The sequence below is a fragment of the Calliopsis andreniformis genome, chromosome 8 (assembly GCF_051401765.1).
Source record: "Calliopsis andreniformis isolate RMS-2024a chromosome 8, iyCalAndr_principal, whole genome shotgun sequence".
In the NCBI taxonomy this organism is placed as follows: domain Eukaryota; kingdom Metazoa; phylum Arthropoda; class Insecta; order Hymenoptera; family Andrenidae; genus Calliopsis; species Calliopsis andreniformis.
The window spans coordinates 202,052-218,335 of record NC_135069.1 but is presented as its reverse complement, the minus strand read 5'-3'; the positions used below and the strand labels follow the sequence as shown (position 1 = coordinate 218,335).

At 35.3% G+C, this 16,284-nt stretch overlaps 4 protein-coding genes across 5 annotated transcripts; 2 read left to right on the top strand and 2 right to left on the bottom strand.

Annotated features, from left to right (window-relative positions):
• On the top strand, positions 1-4,055 carry LOC143182196 (uncharacterized). 2 transcript variants are annotated; one of them, XM_076383049.1, is made up of 12 exons: positions 1-790; positions 859-977; positions 1,061-1,205; positions 1,281-1,410; positions 1,495-1,660; positions 1,758-1,938; positions 2,041-2,399; positions 2,474-2,630; positions 2,759-2,890; positions 3,046-3,163; positions 3,353-3,507; positions 3,598-4,055. In XM_076383049.1, the coding sequence occupies exons 1-12, from the start codon at positions 144-146 to the stop codon at positions 3,698-3,700; spliced, it is 2,412 nt and encodes an 803-aa protein (XP_076239164.1). In that variant the 5' UTR covers positions 1-143; the 3' UTR covers positions 3,701-4,055. The 2 variants fall into 2 exon arrangements, with proteins under 2 accessions (XP_076239164.1, XP_076239165.1); XM_076383050.1 differs by lacking the exon at positions 3,353-3,507.
• Positions 4,056-4,201: 146 nt separating this feature from the next.
• Positions 4,202-5,632, bottom strand: Mpc1 (mitochondrial pyruvate carrier). The gene is made up of 3 exons (XM_076383057.1): positions 5,199-5,632; positions 4,896-4,996; positions 4,202-4,599 (listed from the first exon to the last, which is right to left on the bottom strand). The coding sequence occupies exons 1-3, from the start codon at positions 5,252-5,254 to the stop codon at positions 4,445-4,447; spliced, it is 312 nt and encodes a 103-aa protein (XP_076239172.1). The 5' UTR covers positions 5,255-5,632; the 3' UTR covers positions 4,202-4,444.
• Positions 5,633-7,270: 1,638 nt separating this feature from the next.
• On the bottom strand, positions 7,271-14,762 carry Wts (serine/threonine-protein kinase warts). The gene is made up of 7 exons (XM_076383059.1): positions 14,322-14,762; positions 13,682-14,031; positions 12,046-13,590; positions 10,791-11,706; positions 10,350-10,627; positions 9,837-10,274; positions 7,271-7,930 (listed from the first exon to the last, which is right to left on the bottom strand). The coding sequence occupies exons 2-6, from the start codon at positions 13,958-13,960 to the stop codon at positions 9,843-9,845; spliced, it is 3,450 nt and encodes a 1,149-aa protein (XP_076239174.1). The 5' UTR covers positions 13,961-14,031; positions 14,322-14,762; the 3' UTR covers positions 7,271-7,930; positions 9,837-9,842.
• LOC143182200 (uncharacterized) lies at positions 14,762-15,756 on the top strand. The gene has a single exon (XM_076383058.1). It carries the CDS (start codon positions 15,514-15,516, stop codon positions 15,733-15,735), a length of 222 nt encoding a protein of 73 aa, XP_076239173.1. The 5' UTR covers positions 14,762-15,513; the 3' UTR covers positions 15,736-15,756.
• The last annotated feature ends 528 nt before the right edge of the window (positions 15,757-16,284 follow it).

Genomic DNA, 16,284 nt, shown 5'->3' with positions numbered 1-16,284 from the left:
TAGTAGAGTAGCTCGAATGAACATAGTATCGTCGGTTACTTTTTTCTTTTCGTTTTGCCTGTACTATTGTTATTTCATGTTTGCTAGAATTAGCAAAGTAATGATACGAATGAAAAAACGAAGTTAAATATTCTCTAGTCAAAATGAAATGTATTAATTCGAAAATCTATGCGACGGTGATTGTGTGTTTCTGCTGTTTGGGCGTTGTCGGGCAATATGAGTGGCAAGCTAGAGATGCATTTGACGAAATTCGGTTGAGAATGGATAAAATTGACGAAGAAAATTGTCCTATTCAACATCTCGGAGATCTGTATTTACCGGAAGACACGGTTTCGCATTTGCCTGACATCAAGGACATTAATATCAATCCTGTATTCCCAAATAGAACTGCCTTACTGCATCTTCATAATATGGCTCTTAGTAGATCTTTCTTTTGGAGCTACATTCTACAATCACGATTTATACGTCCAGCTATCAATGATACATACGATCCAGGCATGATGTATTATTTTTTATCAACAGTTGCTGATGTTTCTTCAAATCCGTATATAAATGCTTCTGCTATATACTTCTCACCAAATATGTCCTATTCTCCATCCTATAGAGGCTTTTTTAACAAAACCATGCCTAGATTTGCTCCGCGAACATTTAGAGCTGATGATTTTAATGATCCAATACACTTGGAAAGAATATCCACAAGAAATACATTTACTGTAAAAGATCTTGGTGCATTTGCCAGTGATAGTCTTAGCGAAGACTATACAACGGATTATTATCGTATAAATGAATGGTAAGCGAATATTCTAACGAAAATTTTCATTATTTAGATGGTATTATGTATCAATATTATGAATTTAGGTATAAGAAATGGCTACCAGATAATGTTGAAAAAAGGCACGATACTAAAACTACTTATCAAGTTGAGATTCGTTATGCTAATAATACCAATGAAACGTTTACATTTCATGGTCCTCCAGGTATAATAATGTAAATAATAGACTAATATTAAGAAGTTATTCGCTCAACAATTTCACATGTTCCTTATTCCTTTGTCTTACAGGGGCAGATGAATATCCTGGGCCTGTAAAATGGACCAGACCTTATTATGATTGTGGCAGATCAAATCGATGGCTTGTGGCAGCAGTTGTACCTATTACAGACATATATCCAAGACACACAGGATTCAGACATATAGAATACCCAACGTATATTTTAATAAATCATCATACCTGAAATTGTTCCTTTAGAGCCTGTTGTAAACCACTTTCTTCTTGTTTTAGATACACTGCTATATCCGTAATAGAAATGGATTTTGATAGAATAGATATAAATCAATGTCCTAAGGGGAAAGGGAATAGTGGACCAAATAGATTTGCAAATACTGCTAGATGTAAAACAGAAACTACCGAGGTATTGAACGTAAACGGAAGTGCAATATATTGTACACCTTATAATGTTGCTCCAGTCAATCTTAATTCATATTTGTGTGTTTAGTGTGAACCATTACAAGGCTGGGGCTTTCGAAGAGGGGGATATCAATGTAGATGTAAGCCAGGTTTCAGACTACCAACAGTAGTGCGACGGCCGTATCTTGGAGAAATTGTAGAGAGAGCAACTCAAGAGCAATATTATAATGGATTTGATTGTACTAAAATAGGATGTAAGTTAATCTTCCTTCTATTTCTCTTCTGTCTCCTTTTTTTACGGTTTTAGTCGATTATAACGACTATTTTTGTATTGTACATTTTACCTTCTAGGGATTCACAAGATGCCAGTACAATGGGAAAAGGCAAAGCCACATATTAGAGAAAAATATCTTGAACAATTTTATCATTATAGAAATTACTCCGTTGGACCAGAAGCATTACGATCCGCAAAAGTAAACATAGATCAAACAGTTAAATTTATTTTAAGCGTCAACTCGAAAACGTGCAAAAAGTAAGTTTTAATGTTCCTCTATAATATTCTTCAAAACTCTAGATTCAATGAATAAAAGAATCAGAATTATCACGTTCTACATTTCAAATTACACGTATGCAGTTACACGCAAGAAGATTTAACTTTGCGCGGAGATATAAGTTTTGGTGCCAAAGAATTCTTTGAAAATGAAGCAAAAATGGCGACTAGATTGGCAAATTTTATTAGCGCGTTCTTGCAAATTTCTGATCCCCACGAGGTGTATTCCGGAAAAAGGGTAGCGGACAGACCGCTTACAGAAGATCAAATGATTGGCGAAACTTTAGCATTAGTTCTTGGAGATACTAAAATATGGTCTGCTGGGACATTTTGGGATCGTAACAAATTCACGAATAGAACGTTTTTTGCTCCGTACGCTTATAAAACTCAACTAAATACCCGTAAATTCAAGGTTGAAGATTTGGCCAGACTCAATAAAACAGGTAACGCTGATGCAAACATGTGTCTTTCGAATGAAAATCTTTTCTTTAAATGCGATTTGAACAAATGTTTGCAGATGAGGTGTACACTGAAAAAAGTTATTTCCAAGTATTGAAACAAAGATGGGCAACAAACTTCGATGAACTGGAAAAGTATTACATGAAAATAAAAATTCGGTATAACGAGACCGGGGAATATTTAAAAAAGTATGAACATTATCCAAATTCGTATAGGTAAGAAAGAACGCAAGCAGAGAATATAAAGAGGCGAAATTGATGAGATTGAGAAGAACGAAAAAAATTTCATATTCGAAATATGATGTATTTTAATGTGTGGGAACACATGTTTGCCGTCTGTACAGGGCAGCAAACCTGAATCATGGCCACTGGACAACTCCATACTTCGATTGTAACGGCAGAGTGAAGAAATGGGTAATTACATATGCATCCCCGTTTTTCGGCTTGGACAGTTTGAAAGAGAAACTGGAATTCAAGTAAGTACTTTTATCCACACGTACAACTGAACCGAGTCATAGTATATGTACATGAGGAATCGAATGCGAGATACTCTACAAAGAATAGAAAACCTGTTTGATTACAAAGAAAGAAGACAAGCAAGATTGCATTTTATAATACAATCCTTACACAGGGGCGTTGTAGCTGTTACCATGGACCTACTTCAGCTCGATATCAATCAATGCGATGATATGTTCTACGCATCGAACGCATTCAAGGGCACTCATAAATGTGATAGAAAGACATCATACGTAAGATATTACATTCTCTCTAAATCAATTATTCGTTATAAAGAAGAAATTACATAAAATGGACGATAAACACTGGATAACTTCCTTCCTTCCTTCCTTCCTTCCTTCCTTCCTTCCTTTCTTCCTTTCTTTCTTTCTTTCTTTCTTTCTTTCTTTCTTTCTTTCTTTCTTTCTTTCTTTTTTCTCTAGTGTGTCCCAATCCTTGGTAGAGGTTTCGAAATAGGCGGTTATAAATGTGAATGTAAACAAGGTTTCGAATATCCGTTCGAAGATTTAATCACGTACTATGATGGTCAGTTGGTAGAAGCCGAATTCAGCAATTTAATCAGTGATCAAGAAACTAGGTAATTAGAACTGATCACGTGTGATAGAAAAATTGCTAAATCTCAATTCAAATAATAATACAGTGGAAATGATACATATTTCTTTCATAGGTACGATATGTTTAAATGTCGTTTAGCTGGTGCTTCATCGACACAAGTTAGCTGGATACTGCTCTTCGCATCGATACTCAGTTATTTAATTAAAAGTAAATAATTTTTTACGATAACAATATCAGCAGATATTTATGTACCGTTATGCCGTCCATTAAGCAAACAATTTCGAGTTTCATAAACTTACGGTAAATGAACAGTATTGTAGTCCGCCCAATGATGTTCACACGTTACATTTTATACTTCTTAAATAGTATAATTATCTGAAAATGTTTTTTCATAAGATGTAGAAATAGGAAAAAAAAATTTTATATATTTATATAGTATTGTTTGTATGAATATATGCTTTTTCATGTGCAAACAATGGTTTATCTAAAGATAGAAAATGACATTGTATATTCATGTACATGTAAGTTTGTTATATTTTTTAGTACAGTGTGCCAGCAATTATAAAACTATTTCTCTTACTGTATATTTTAAAACACACATTTTATACCTTTTGTATACATGTTATGACAAAATATATGCCATATATAATCACGTTTAATTATTTTCAATGGATTTTTCTTGTTTGACAATCTTTCACCAATACATGCAGTGACTTTACTGTTCCTAATAAATATACTATGGAGTCTGGCTTGTACACTATTATTTAGTTGTTTTTTACTGACCTGTTTGAATACTTTACCATACTTTATCTTAGATAACTCTTCCGAAATAAAATTTATCTTTCATTGCAAACAGTTGTTTATTATTATATATTTACATTTGCATTTCATTCTAAAGATAACTAAGACTATAGTTAAGAAGATTAGAAAAATACTTTATACAAAGTTAATACTTCCTATCATTCAGTCTTATCTAGTAAGTGATACTTAATAAATCTAAAACCTTGAGTGAGTTGTGCACCTTCGTTTACAAAGTGGCAGGCAAAGAGAAGCAAGTTTCTTGGCTGGACTTTGAGAGCAAATCGCATGAACATTGCCGAATATAAGCATAAAGCTGAAAAAAATGATTATAAAGTCTCACAAAAATATTAATACTTTTGGCAAATAACTCATTTCTGTTCTATATTCTTTGCGATGTGTCATATTATATTTACAGAAGAGTTTGATCATTATAAACTTCTGTGACTGAAGTTTGAAACTTGGAAACTATTTGATACTTTTTTCAAAATTCTATTGCTTTCAGATATTTTAATAACTTTTTAGTCTAGTTTCGGATATTAAACGATTAATGTGTAAAATTTAGCAGTGAATAACAGTATCAAAAAACAATAAAATTATCGATAAACTAACCAAATGTCATCTTGCCGCTGATGTATCTCGGATCTCTTTGCGTATCGATGATCGCAGCAACTGGAATTCCCCAATTAGCCACAGGACCCCAAAAATGTGTACTACAAACAAAAGTATGACTTTCAAATGTCAATTTCTTTTCAGTTTAAAGAGCATGACAATGCATATGAATATGTACCTACATATTTTTAGTACCTGATGCATACACCACACACAGCACACGAATGCACACACCATGCACACGCACGCATACATCTATACGTAATATATAGATTTAGAGACAAAAATTTTTAAGTAGCTTGCCTCATTAAATATTCTCGAGTTTCTTTACTGGAGAAGAGTTTCTTAAGACGATTCATATTGGCGATTTATCTTTTTTCTTATTTCTTCAAGAAATAGGCTTTTCAAAACAAAGTGGCCGTAAGGTACGTATCTGTATGTATACCAGTATACCAGTAACCCGCAGGCGCACGCGGAGTCAGTAACGTATATATAGCAGGATGTATGTGTGTATGCATATACTATGAATGTTACTTCGAAAGCACACACGCGTAGATCTGGTTACATAAACGATAAATGTGATAAAATATTCCTCAACTAATAGGAATTCATTTCCGATAAGAATTCCATGGTATTAAAACCCTTTAATGCACTTCCACCAGATCATTGTAATATTCCATGATAGTGGATATATATTCTCTTTTTCCACAATCTTGTTCCTTACACTGTTCTACGTATGTAGGTACTGTTTAACCAATTGATTTTAGAGTACAGCGGCTGGATTACGTAACATCGAGAAGCCCGCGGATATTTGAAATTTTTCTGATAAAAGGTCAATCACCTTGAATGTTAACCGAAAAAATATATGTATATTTACGAAATATATGTACGTTTTAATCGTGATTTCATGTTTTCTTTCTCAATGATAATCCAACGATTCAATAGACACTATCAACTTTAGTGGAAAACTAAAAAAGAAATTTTTTATAAAAAGTTTATCACTCACTCAGGATAGTCCAGGTTTCATAATATATAAGATTCTCTAAATATTTCTATGAAACCTGCATCTTATTTAGACCAGAGGATTTATTGATAGCATTAGACAAATTAGGATGACATAAATTGATTCATGGTAATGTGACATATATAATAACTTAGAGTATGTAAGCGCTGCGTATTGTTTTAATTTAGAATAATTATCCAAAATATATACAAAATTTAATATATATTATAATGTGTTACAAAACTAACTTGTTTCTCTTTTCTTACTTTAATAATGTAGGTAGTTACAAAACAGAAAAAGATGATACAAACTGTACAATTATATCTAATTTGAAATCACTTTCCTTTGACACATGGGTTAATATACCTCTATATTATATTATCGTATAATTCCAATAGAATATAATAGAATATAACCTGTAAAATAATTCTATGATGTGAAACGTCTTACACTTGTAAGGATATTACAATTTATTAATCGAACTGAGTTTAATTCAGATATATTTAAATCAATGGATATTATTTTATAATCATATATGAATAATGTTTAGAAGTAAGTTATTATATACATATACATATATTTTCTGGTATAAAAATATCTTTTTTTCAATATAAGGTGAGAGGTACCGACTTGTCAATCATGAAATGTTCGAATCTAACACGTCGACTGCGAATAATTAGTTTGTAGTCAGAAGTCTTATTCCGTGCGTACTTTTTTATGTAAAGTACCAGAACAATGTTTTCATACAAATGTTTCGACAAATGCCACTTTTCATGATAAATCTTCAGCCTTATAAGAAGAAGTTAAGTGCTCTGTTTTGTATATCGATCGATGCTTAGATACTATTTCAAAGGGTCGTAACGTATTAATTGTCTCGCGATGTGTGTAATCGATTTCAAAAAAGTCTCTTTAAGAATCCAATCAAGATAGAACCATGGATATTACGCAGAATATGTTTTACACGAATCGTGTCAATTTATGGCTGACCGTTTGTGATCTATTATACAGAATGAAAATTAGTGCTTATCGACGATTTCTGTTAGCGTCTTGGTCACGTAACTAAGCGACTTAATATTTTTTTGCAATTGCTTCTCACACATCTATTAATTAAAACTACACATGCAAAATTCTGTATACAACGAATAAAATTAGCGATTGTAGTATACAAGGATTACTTTCATGATAATAAGAGTAAATCCCTTTGGTATTCATTATTTGTCAAATGTGATGTAACACAGTATTTGATTCTTTCGTCAAGCAACAATTTACCACGTTGTAAGTCTGATCTTTCTTTCTTTTCTTCCTGCACAATTCAAACAAATGAATATTTTACATACATACTATTGGGTACAAAACGACTTAAATGCGTTCTATATAAAATTCATACTTCTATTCCATCCATCTTCCCTGTCTTTATTCTCTTCCTTTTCTTCACTCTTAAAGCATTGACACTCTTAATGGACGCATCTATCGTCCGAAATTCAAAAGTATAAAAATACTTGCTTTTTTTAATAGTCCCTCTTTCTCTTCCTATATGTATATCTACATACTGAATTTACATCTAACAAAAATCGTTCGTTAGTCGTATGAACGCGTTATTGGTAACAAATCTTAAATCGTTCCTGGCTTTTCACTTGTTTCTTTCCTTTCGTTCTGTTCTTTTTCATATATGTAGTACCCTATCTTCTTCATACGCACAGTAATGAATAAATCATGCGATACGAGTACTTATTAACATTAATCATATATTAGTGATACAGTAACGTTCAGATAACCGTCGCTTTCACCAATTTCTTTGTTTTTTATGGTCTATTTGAAATAGGAGATTTGACGTTTTTCCTCTTTTGTTATATACAGCATGAATGTGAAAATTTGAAGTATTTCCAAACGAATATCTATGGAAGAAGGACCATGAAACTTAGTAAAGCTTTGGATCAAATTCAGCTGAGTTATTTTTTTTAATACTGATCGTTACTGTTCCAGTGTTACATCATAAAACATGCTCTCATATTTGTCAATCTTCATCAGTCATCTGTAAATATAGTTAGCCATTAAAGATTAATGATCCACTTTCTGTTGTCAATATGTATAACCATACATAAAACAATTTATCTTTATTTTGTACACAGTACACATATTTTTGATGCAGTAACATAGTACTTCCCTCTTTTTCTACAAAATGAGTAACGTCAACATCCTTGGAAAGAGACTGATAAAAAATCTAAATGTTTGATGAAGAAGAAAAAAGAATTAGTAATGGTAATTTATTATTCTAGGCGCTAAATCTTGTTTATCAAATGAAAAAATAAAGAAGAAAAATGAAGAAAGAAACATTTATCATTCATATTATAAATAAAATATGATTACAACGTTTTGGATGTTATACATGAATGAAACAGGCTATTTTATAAATGTTACTTAGTTGACGTTACATTATTTACTTGTGTGTTCACTTAAATTACATTTAGAATTCTTTTGTATAATTCATCATTCTAACTGTTTGCCTCTTATCATAATTATCGTTCGCCTCCTGTCTCGTAAATTCTCTCCAAAGTTTTTAATCAAAATTATACGTCTAATCTCGTTGAGAAAATGTAAAAGGCATATACGAGACATATACAGTATATGAAGCAAAATTATGTAGTGTAAAAAAACAGAGACGAAAGACAAAGAAGAAGGAATGAAGGGAGGGAGGGATGGAAATAAGTAACAAAAGGAGGAAGAAAGAGAAAAAAATTGAAGAAGGAGAAACACATTGGAAGAAAGAAGGCTTGACAATTAAAAGCTGCATAAAATATGCAATGAACACATTACATCCATCCAAGAATCTATACAGTAACAATTAATATTTAGCAATAATAATTATTTATATTTGTTGTAGCATTCGATGTAAAAAAAAAAAAAAAGAAGTTAAATAAGACCGATACATTTAAAAGCCACATTATTCTAATTATCTGCAATATCACAGTACTTGCTGAAACATACAAACACGTGTTTCCAATGGGCACAAAAGCCAGTACCAATGAAAATGGCAAGCACAATACCTTTTCTTTAACATAAATATACTACGTAAGAGTATATGTTGCCTAGCCATCGATCATTTACTTTCCTTTCTCTTGATTGACCATTACGTTTAATAATTACATTTGAGATTGCATGCGCTTCGATGCAAGCGAATTTAACAGATATTTTTAACAAAAAAGGGGGAGGGGATAAAAAAAGGGAAAGATGTTTTTTACCACGCATTATGGGATTGTGGGGTTACGTGAAAGCTATCGTAACTGAAGACCCTAAATCAATGTATGTATATTGTGTCACGTTGTGTGACAGTAAAATTATAACAACTGTACCATAAACACACCATAAATGCCCATAAATTTGGATTTCATAATTCCATGTAATTCCGTTTTACATTTATTTCATCGACTGTTCTAGCCAAAAGAAAAGATTTAAAAAAAAAATAAAAAAAAAAAAATAAACGTAGATGTTTGTGAAAAGGCAATTCGAAATTCCAACGATCTCCGATTATGAGAATAACTTGAGTTAAAAGGGTAGACACGGGGTTGAAGGATGGAGATCAGGGAAGCGGGGATAGGAAAGAAAACAAAAGAACACGATTAATGAAACGCGTGAATATATGTGTATCGTATATATATATATATATATATATATATATATATATATATATATATATATATATATATATCGAGTTTAAGGAACAAACGCGAGGGTCCCGTTTTACGATCGTAGTACTTTTTCACTTCGTCTAATATAGTACGGTATACGTTCGTTCACGACTTAATGTTTTTTTTTGTTTTAATCACCCGTCAGCGATCCTGAATAAACCCTTTCGAATAATATTTACAAGTAATAGCGTCCAATCGAACGTGAAACGATATTGCATTATCTTATCTTTGACGTGAATGAAACTTACATACCTATTGTCATACGTAAACAGGACCTTGATTGTCATTATCGTCCAAACTTATTCGACTAGGATACGCAGGACCACCACCGTCGTCAAAGAAACGTCTAAAAGTGAACTCGAAAAAACCGTGAAATGGTTTTCCATTATCCAATAATTCATCCGACTTGTTGGAATCAGATGATTCTGAATTCCGCAATTTATCGGGATCCACGGGATCGAAATTACTCGTATCGGTAGGATACTGTATTCGAGGTATGTGAGGGGCCACTTGGCGACGTAAACCTTTCTCAAAATCGATACTTGCAAAAAATGGATGACTTTTTACTTCATCCGCATTTTTACCTAATCGACGATCCGCACCAACGCAGAGCTTTAATATCAAATCCATACCTTCCGCAGATAGGTTCGCTTGTTTCGGGATATGTAGAGTCGTTTCCCAATTAATCACCTGCGATGTAAAATAGAATTTTACGTAATTCTCTACCTTTTTCTAACTCTTCCTCTTAATTACACTCTCACTTACTTTGTACTGTGTCTCAGCAGGAGTATTTGCAAGGAATGGTGGAGATCCAACTAACATTTCGTACAAAATTACACCGACACTCCACCAGTCGCACAACTGAGTGTATCCTGTCCTTTGAAGTACTTCAGGCGCGATATAGTTTGGTGTCCCAACCAAGGAATGCGCTAAACACCTTTGATGTTCTCTGTGCCTCCTACGTTCCAATGGCTTCAACTGAATGCAACGACATTCATTATTCCAGTCATCAGCGGGATCCATAGAATCTTGTTTCCCGTGACCTGTTTTCACGGTAACACTTATTATGTAATCGCAATTTTATACGAATTATCATCGGAAATAACAATAAAAAAAGGCAAATAACTAAACAACGCCGACAGACGTACAAAAGAAGTACAACTAAGCAATAAAACGCTGAATAATTTGCTTCTTTGTTCTTCTTACCATTTTGTTGATAATATTTGGAATTGTGAGTCCAACGAAACCCTGTACATAGGCCAAAGTCTGTCAATTTGATGTGGCCGTCCCGATCGATTAAAATATTATCCGGCTTAATATCTCTGTGAATAAAACCCATTTTATGAACACTTTCTACTGCACACGTAAGCTCGGCAATATAAAATCTTGCCAGAGGTTCCTTAAAAATTCCAAATTTGATCAACAACGACATCAAGTCACCACCAGGAATATAATCCATTACAAAATATAAGTTATCCTTATCTTGGAAGGAATAATAGAGCTTCACTACCCATTCATTGTCAGCTTCCGCTAATATATCTCTTTCGGCTTTAACGTGGGCAACTTGATTTCGATTCAGTACATCTGCTTTCCTCAATGTCTTCATTGCGTAAAATTGGTTGGTATCAAGTTTCCTAACGAGCGTTACTTCACCGAACGCGCCAACGCCGATCGGTTTGATTTTCGTAAACATGGACTTGTCCATTTTCGCTCGTTTCAATCGAATGTAATTTGACTCCTTTTGCGACAACATTTTTCTCATTTGACACTGTGCTTCTGCACTAAGACCTATTTTAGCCATTTCCGTTTCCAACTGTAGCCGACGATAGAGTCGTTGTTTATGCGACTTCAGTACATTTTCAACGTGCTGCTCCATAAAAAATTTAAAGGCTTGCGGTGAATAATTGCGAACTTTACAATCTCTGCGTTCTTCTTCCTTTTCTTTGCTCATATGTTTTCGTTCAGGTATTGGGGATTGATGTTTGATCTTGTAAGGTGATGGTGAACTGCTACCTCCCTTCATCCCGTTACTATCTGGTGAATGATTGTTGTTGTTGCTGTTGTTGTTGTTGTTGTTATTGTTGTTGTTGTTGTTGTTATTGTGGTTACTATTGTTGTTATTGTTACTATTGTTGCTGCTGCTGCTGTTGTTGTTGCTGTTGTTGCCGACGCCGCCAACGCCGCCGCCGCCGCCGCCGCCACCACCACCACCACCACCGCCACCACCACCACCACCACCACCACCACCACCCCCACCACCACCACCACTACTACCACCACCGACGCCGGCGCCGCCGCCGCCACCACCACCAACGCCGCCACCACCACCACCGCCACCACCGCCGCCGCCGCCGCCGCCACCACCGCCACCACCACCACCACTACCGCCGCCACCACCGTTACTGTTGCTGCCAACACCGCCACCGTTGTTACTACCATTACCGCAGCCACCGTTGCTGATATTGTTTCCATTGTTATTATTTCTTATAGGTATAGAAGCTGACACTATCAACGGTAAAGACGGTGTTTCTATTGGATGTTGACACGTGTCAGCTGGTGAATATTTCCTTTGTAAAGGAGGATGAAGTGCAACCGGAGATGATCTGAGAGTCGTATTGTTTTCTATTACTGCGATTCCATTTGAATCTTCAGTGGTGGGTGTTCCATAAGGGGGTGGAGGCAGCGGATGATGTATACCCCGTTGTGCCGCTAATGCTTGCATCGTAGTCGCATAGCTTGGCGGTTCTGTGGTGGGTACTCCAATTGGCACTCCTACGTTTATGTTATTCGGACACGTTGTACCAACATTATTCACCGGTGGATAAGCAGGTGGTGGCTGCTGTTGGGTCGATGATTGTTGTTGTTGGTGTTGCTGTTGTTGCTGTTGCTGCGATTGTTGAGATTGTGGTTGTTGTTGTTGTTGTTGTTGTTGTTGCTGCTGCTGCTTTTGTTGAATGGAGGAAGCATAAGATGGAGGAGGTGGAGGTGTGTTGCTAGTGGTGGAAATCGGTTGCGGAGAAGTTGGTGCAATGGCTGTTTGTAAAACTGGTTTTTGTACTTGAGTACTTTTAACGGATTGCATGATTATCGGCGGCTGTGTTTTAGCCTGTCGCGCACCCCAAGCTTGTAACGGAGTTGGCCTAGCCATAGAAGATTGGGTAGTTGGTGACATGGCGGAGACGGTAATGGGGCTTGGCGATCCGGCGGACGTCGGGCCAGAATAAATTCCAGAGGAAGGACTCTTGCGGTAATCTTGCTGTGATTGCGTTGGACTTTGTCTGTTCTGTATAGAAGCAGTGTACGATGGTGGCTGCACCGGGCCGCCCGACGAAGAAGAGACTATAGGATACGGCGGTGGCGGTTCAACTTGAGTATTAGAATTGTTGTTGCTCGTTTGATATATGCTAAGAGCCTGCATTTGTTGAGAAAGCTGCTGTTGAACTTGAGGACCGTTTTGAACTATCATAGGTTGACGAGTGTTGGAACTGCTATTAGAACTTGCCACCGGACTCGTACCTCTTTGTGGTATATTGACTGACGTTGAAATTGGTCCTGTATTACCAGGTGTAGTAGGAGGCGGACGTGTAGGAACGACTGGGGCAGGAGACATACGTTTGAGCATTTGCTGCATATTAGTAGGTACGTTCGACTGATTATATGGAGCGTGAGGCGGTGGTGGCGGCGGTGGCGTGGAACTACATCTAGGAGGTGGAGGGGGAGGTGGTTCTCGTTCCACAAAGTTGCTCGGAGAATACTGCCGACTCAACTGCGGATGCGGACTAAGCTCCGTCAAACGGGGACTATCAGATCGTGAGCTTCCCGCTCCACTGTCCAATGCGGGACTACCACGCTGTAAACTCAATTCCCTTTCCAAACTAGGTTTTCTGATCAATTTGCTGTTGAGTTTACCAAGACCGTTCAGCGATTCTCCTTGCGCTTGCTTTAAAAACTCTATAGCAGCATCTAGTCGCCAGCCAGCTAGCTTTAAAGCTCGCAATGCAATTTCCTGTACATGCCAAATTTTACATCAGACATCAAAATATTTCTTTGGGACACGTTAAATATGTCATTTTGATTTTGTTTTAAAATCAACATACCTCTGAATAACCCATGGTTAATAGTTGGGTCAACAACTGTCTCTGATCTGACTTATCAATGGTAGAACCGGAAGCTCCAGAAAGACCGCTAAGACCAGAGGCTGAACTAATGCCACTGGTTGTTGATAAAGTAGATATAGTGCTAGCGGCACTGGAACCCACTTCACCTGTTCCTCCAATATTTGCAAAAGGTAACAGAGAATTACGAATTTCAGCTAATGCCTTTTGATGATATCCAGAGCCACGAGTGCTCGATTTGCTAACTGCGGGTGGATTCATAGTGGCCCATGCTAGGTCTTCTTAGACCCAGCTTTAATCTGGCTGTGACATGTATATATACGTACATACATCTAAAACACAACACAAGTTATTCTCTTATGATATCATACAAATTCTACAATATATTTATAATATCATTTATAGTTTGTACTTCTTTTAAATGTGCTATAGAATTCTAACCCAATATTATTTAGAAAAGAGCACGAAAAAAAACTGATTGAAAGAAAATGATTTTTCAGATACTATAATTTTAGTTACAATAAACTTTATAATGAATTCTTTAATTGTAAGTTAAACAAATATACTCTGTGTGCGTGCGCGCGCGCGCGTGTGTGTATGTGTGTGTTAACAAAATGCTTACTGAACTAGATGGTTTGATGCTAATAAGCTTTTAGCTTAAATCTTCCATAGTGTCATTGTAGTGGTAAAACTATATGCCAAACGCCACAGAAACGTTGATTCAATGCAAGAGTTATAATGTACATTGCTAATTCTAATATTACTTTGAACCAAATACTTGCTGTTAAACGTAATAACAATTATATGTTGGACGTTAATGAATAGACGGATAACAAAATACGTTATTTGTTATGTTACAGGCTGTAACAATTTCAGTAAATGACGAAATACGTTTTACTTGTGCATCCATAATTTGACATATATGTTACTTGAATACACGGACTACTGTAGATCGAAATAAATTTGCAAATCTCATAAATATTTATCCATATCTATAATGTACGATATTGAGATCGTTCGAAAATCTAACCTATTCGTTAGGTATGTAACACTTTGATTAAGAAGATCCTTTGTATATAAAATAAGCCACAGTAACACACTTTTTTTGTACATGAGAAAACATTAGTTGAAAAATTTCTTCAAATAAGTTCGATCGAAGCAACAATCAGGACAGAACGACTTCAGAGCATATTCTATTCTCACGTTTTCGCACAACTCATGTGATGAGAGTAACGTGTACATCAAATCTTCAATCCACTATTTTTCTTTAAAATCAATTCCACAATCTTCCAATACACAGTTGTAATTACATTAGCAACAACAAAGAAAGATACAGCCGTAAATTACCAAAGTAACTGGCAGCCATTTTGAAGTGCCACATTCCTATACAGACTTGACACTCTTTTTCGTAATTTACGGTGTACAGAGCTGCTGCGTGAAAAAACAAATTGATGCTTCGCAATTAATGTTCTTCTATATACAACGGATAACGTCTATCTTTTCTTTAGAAAAGAAGAGGATGACATACGGAAAGCTACATTCAAAAGATCAATCGTGTAAGCATTTCTTCTGAGATTTACAATTGCACATTCGTGCTAAATACTATGTGTCAGTATCGTATCAATTACTTTATTTCTTTTTCGTCAGCAGTTATTCTTTGCATTTAATAAATTTATATACACACAAAGAATACATCGAAGTATTCATCGAAATTGTATTATGTATTTTCAAATTTTAACAATCCCCCCCACCACCATTTTTCCTATCCCTCTCTTTCTCTCTTCTCAGTATTTTCTTCATCACCTTCCTCGCTCATGCTCTTTGACTTTGATACAGTGATTCAACCGTCTAATCGATACAAGAAACAAAACCAACAGATATATAACATTTGGCACAGACGAATATATCCAATACACTCTTTTGACAGGTCACTCAACAAAACATGGAAATATCGAAATTACGTATATATTTTTTACTTTATTGTAACATTTTTTGTTCCTTTACATATCAACATATATTTATATACGTACATATAATCGTTGCTAAAGGGCAGAAGGACACAATTTATATCTTTTCATTTTCAATACACGTACATTAATTATCAGAGTTTTGAATTTCATCATCAGTTAAATAGCTTTGGATGTACACATGCAAACATACAATGTATGTTATAATAGACTTGTATCCTGCGTTTAAAATTTTCCTCCCTTTCCGTTACAAATGCAAAATGCACATTCGATCTTCTGGATCTCCATCAGAATGAAAATCAGATGCAAAAATTATAGACAGAGATTGTCAGGCAGCTCGATTTTGGTTCACGTATGTAGTACATATGTACACACGCGTGCGTAGGAGAATACTGTGATACTGTGATGATTCCTCTACGTTATAGTTCACCAACGGTAGAGGAATTTCAATTTGTATATCCTCCAAATAAATATATTCTCTGAAACACTTATAGGAATTCCGCAACAAACACAGGGTCTGCTAAATCTCCTGCTAGTGTTTTCTGCTACACCTATTTAACATTTTGTCATCATATCGATTGGCTACTAAATAAAGCCACTGAAACTGCAAACTAGGAA

What these genes read in the sequence shown, in the direction of transcription:
- Wts (XM_076383059.1), bottom strand. Translation starts at nt 13,960, where the DNA reads ATGAATCCACCCGCAGTTAGCAAATCGAGCACTCGTGGCTCTGGATAT. An exon ending in TAACCATGGGTTATTCAGAG is followed by an intron (nt 13,591 to 13,681) that starts GTATGTTGATTT and finishes TGGCATGTACAG; the next exon opens with GAAATTGCATTGCGAGCTTT. An exon ending in CTGCTGAGACACAGTACAAA is followed by an intron (nt 10,275 to 10,349) that starts GTAAGTGAGAGT and finishes TTTACATCGCAG; the next exon opens with GTGATTAATTGGGAAACGAC.
- Mpc1 (XM_076383057.1), bottom strand. Translation starts at nt 5,254, where the DNA reads ATGAATCGTCTTAAGAAACTCTTCTCCAGTAAAGAAACTCGAGAATAT. An exon ending in ACTCGAGAATATTTAATGAG is followed by an intron (nt 4,997 to 5,198) that starts GCAAGCTACTTA and finishes TTTTGTTTGTAG; the next exon opens with TACACATTTTTGGGGTCCTG. An exon ending in CAGCGGCAAGATGACATTTG is followed by an intron (nt 4,600 to 4,895) that starts GTTAGTTTATCG and finishes CATTTTTTTCAG; the next exon opens with CTTTATGCTTATATTCGGCA.
- LOC143182200 (XM_076383058.1), top strand. Translation starts at nt 15,514, where the DNA reads ATGCTCTTTGACTTTGATACAGTGATTCAACCGTCTAATCGATACAAG.
- LOC143182196 (XM_076383049.1), top strand. Translation starts at nt 144, where the DNA reads ATGAAATGTATTAATTCGAAAATCTATGCGACGGTGATTGTGTGTTTC. An exon ending in TACATTTCATGGTCCTCCAG is followed by an intron (nt 978 to 1,060) that starts GTATAATAATGT and finishes TTTGTCTTACAG; the next exon opens with GGGCAGATGAATATCCTGGG. An exon ending in ATCAGTGATCAAGAAACTAG is followed by an intron (nt 3,508 to 3,597) that starts GTAATTAGAACT and finishes TTTCTTTCATAG; the next exon opens with GTACGATATGTTTAAATGTC.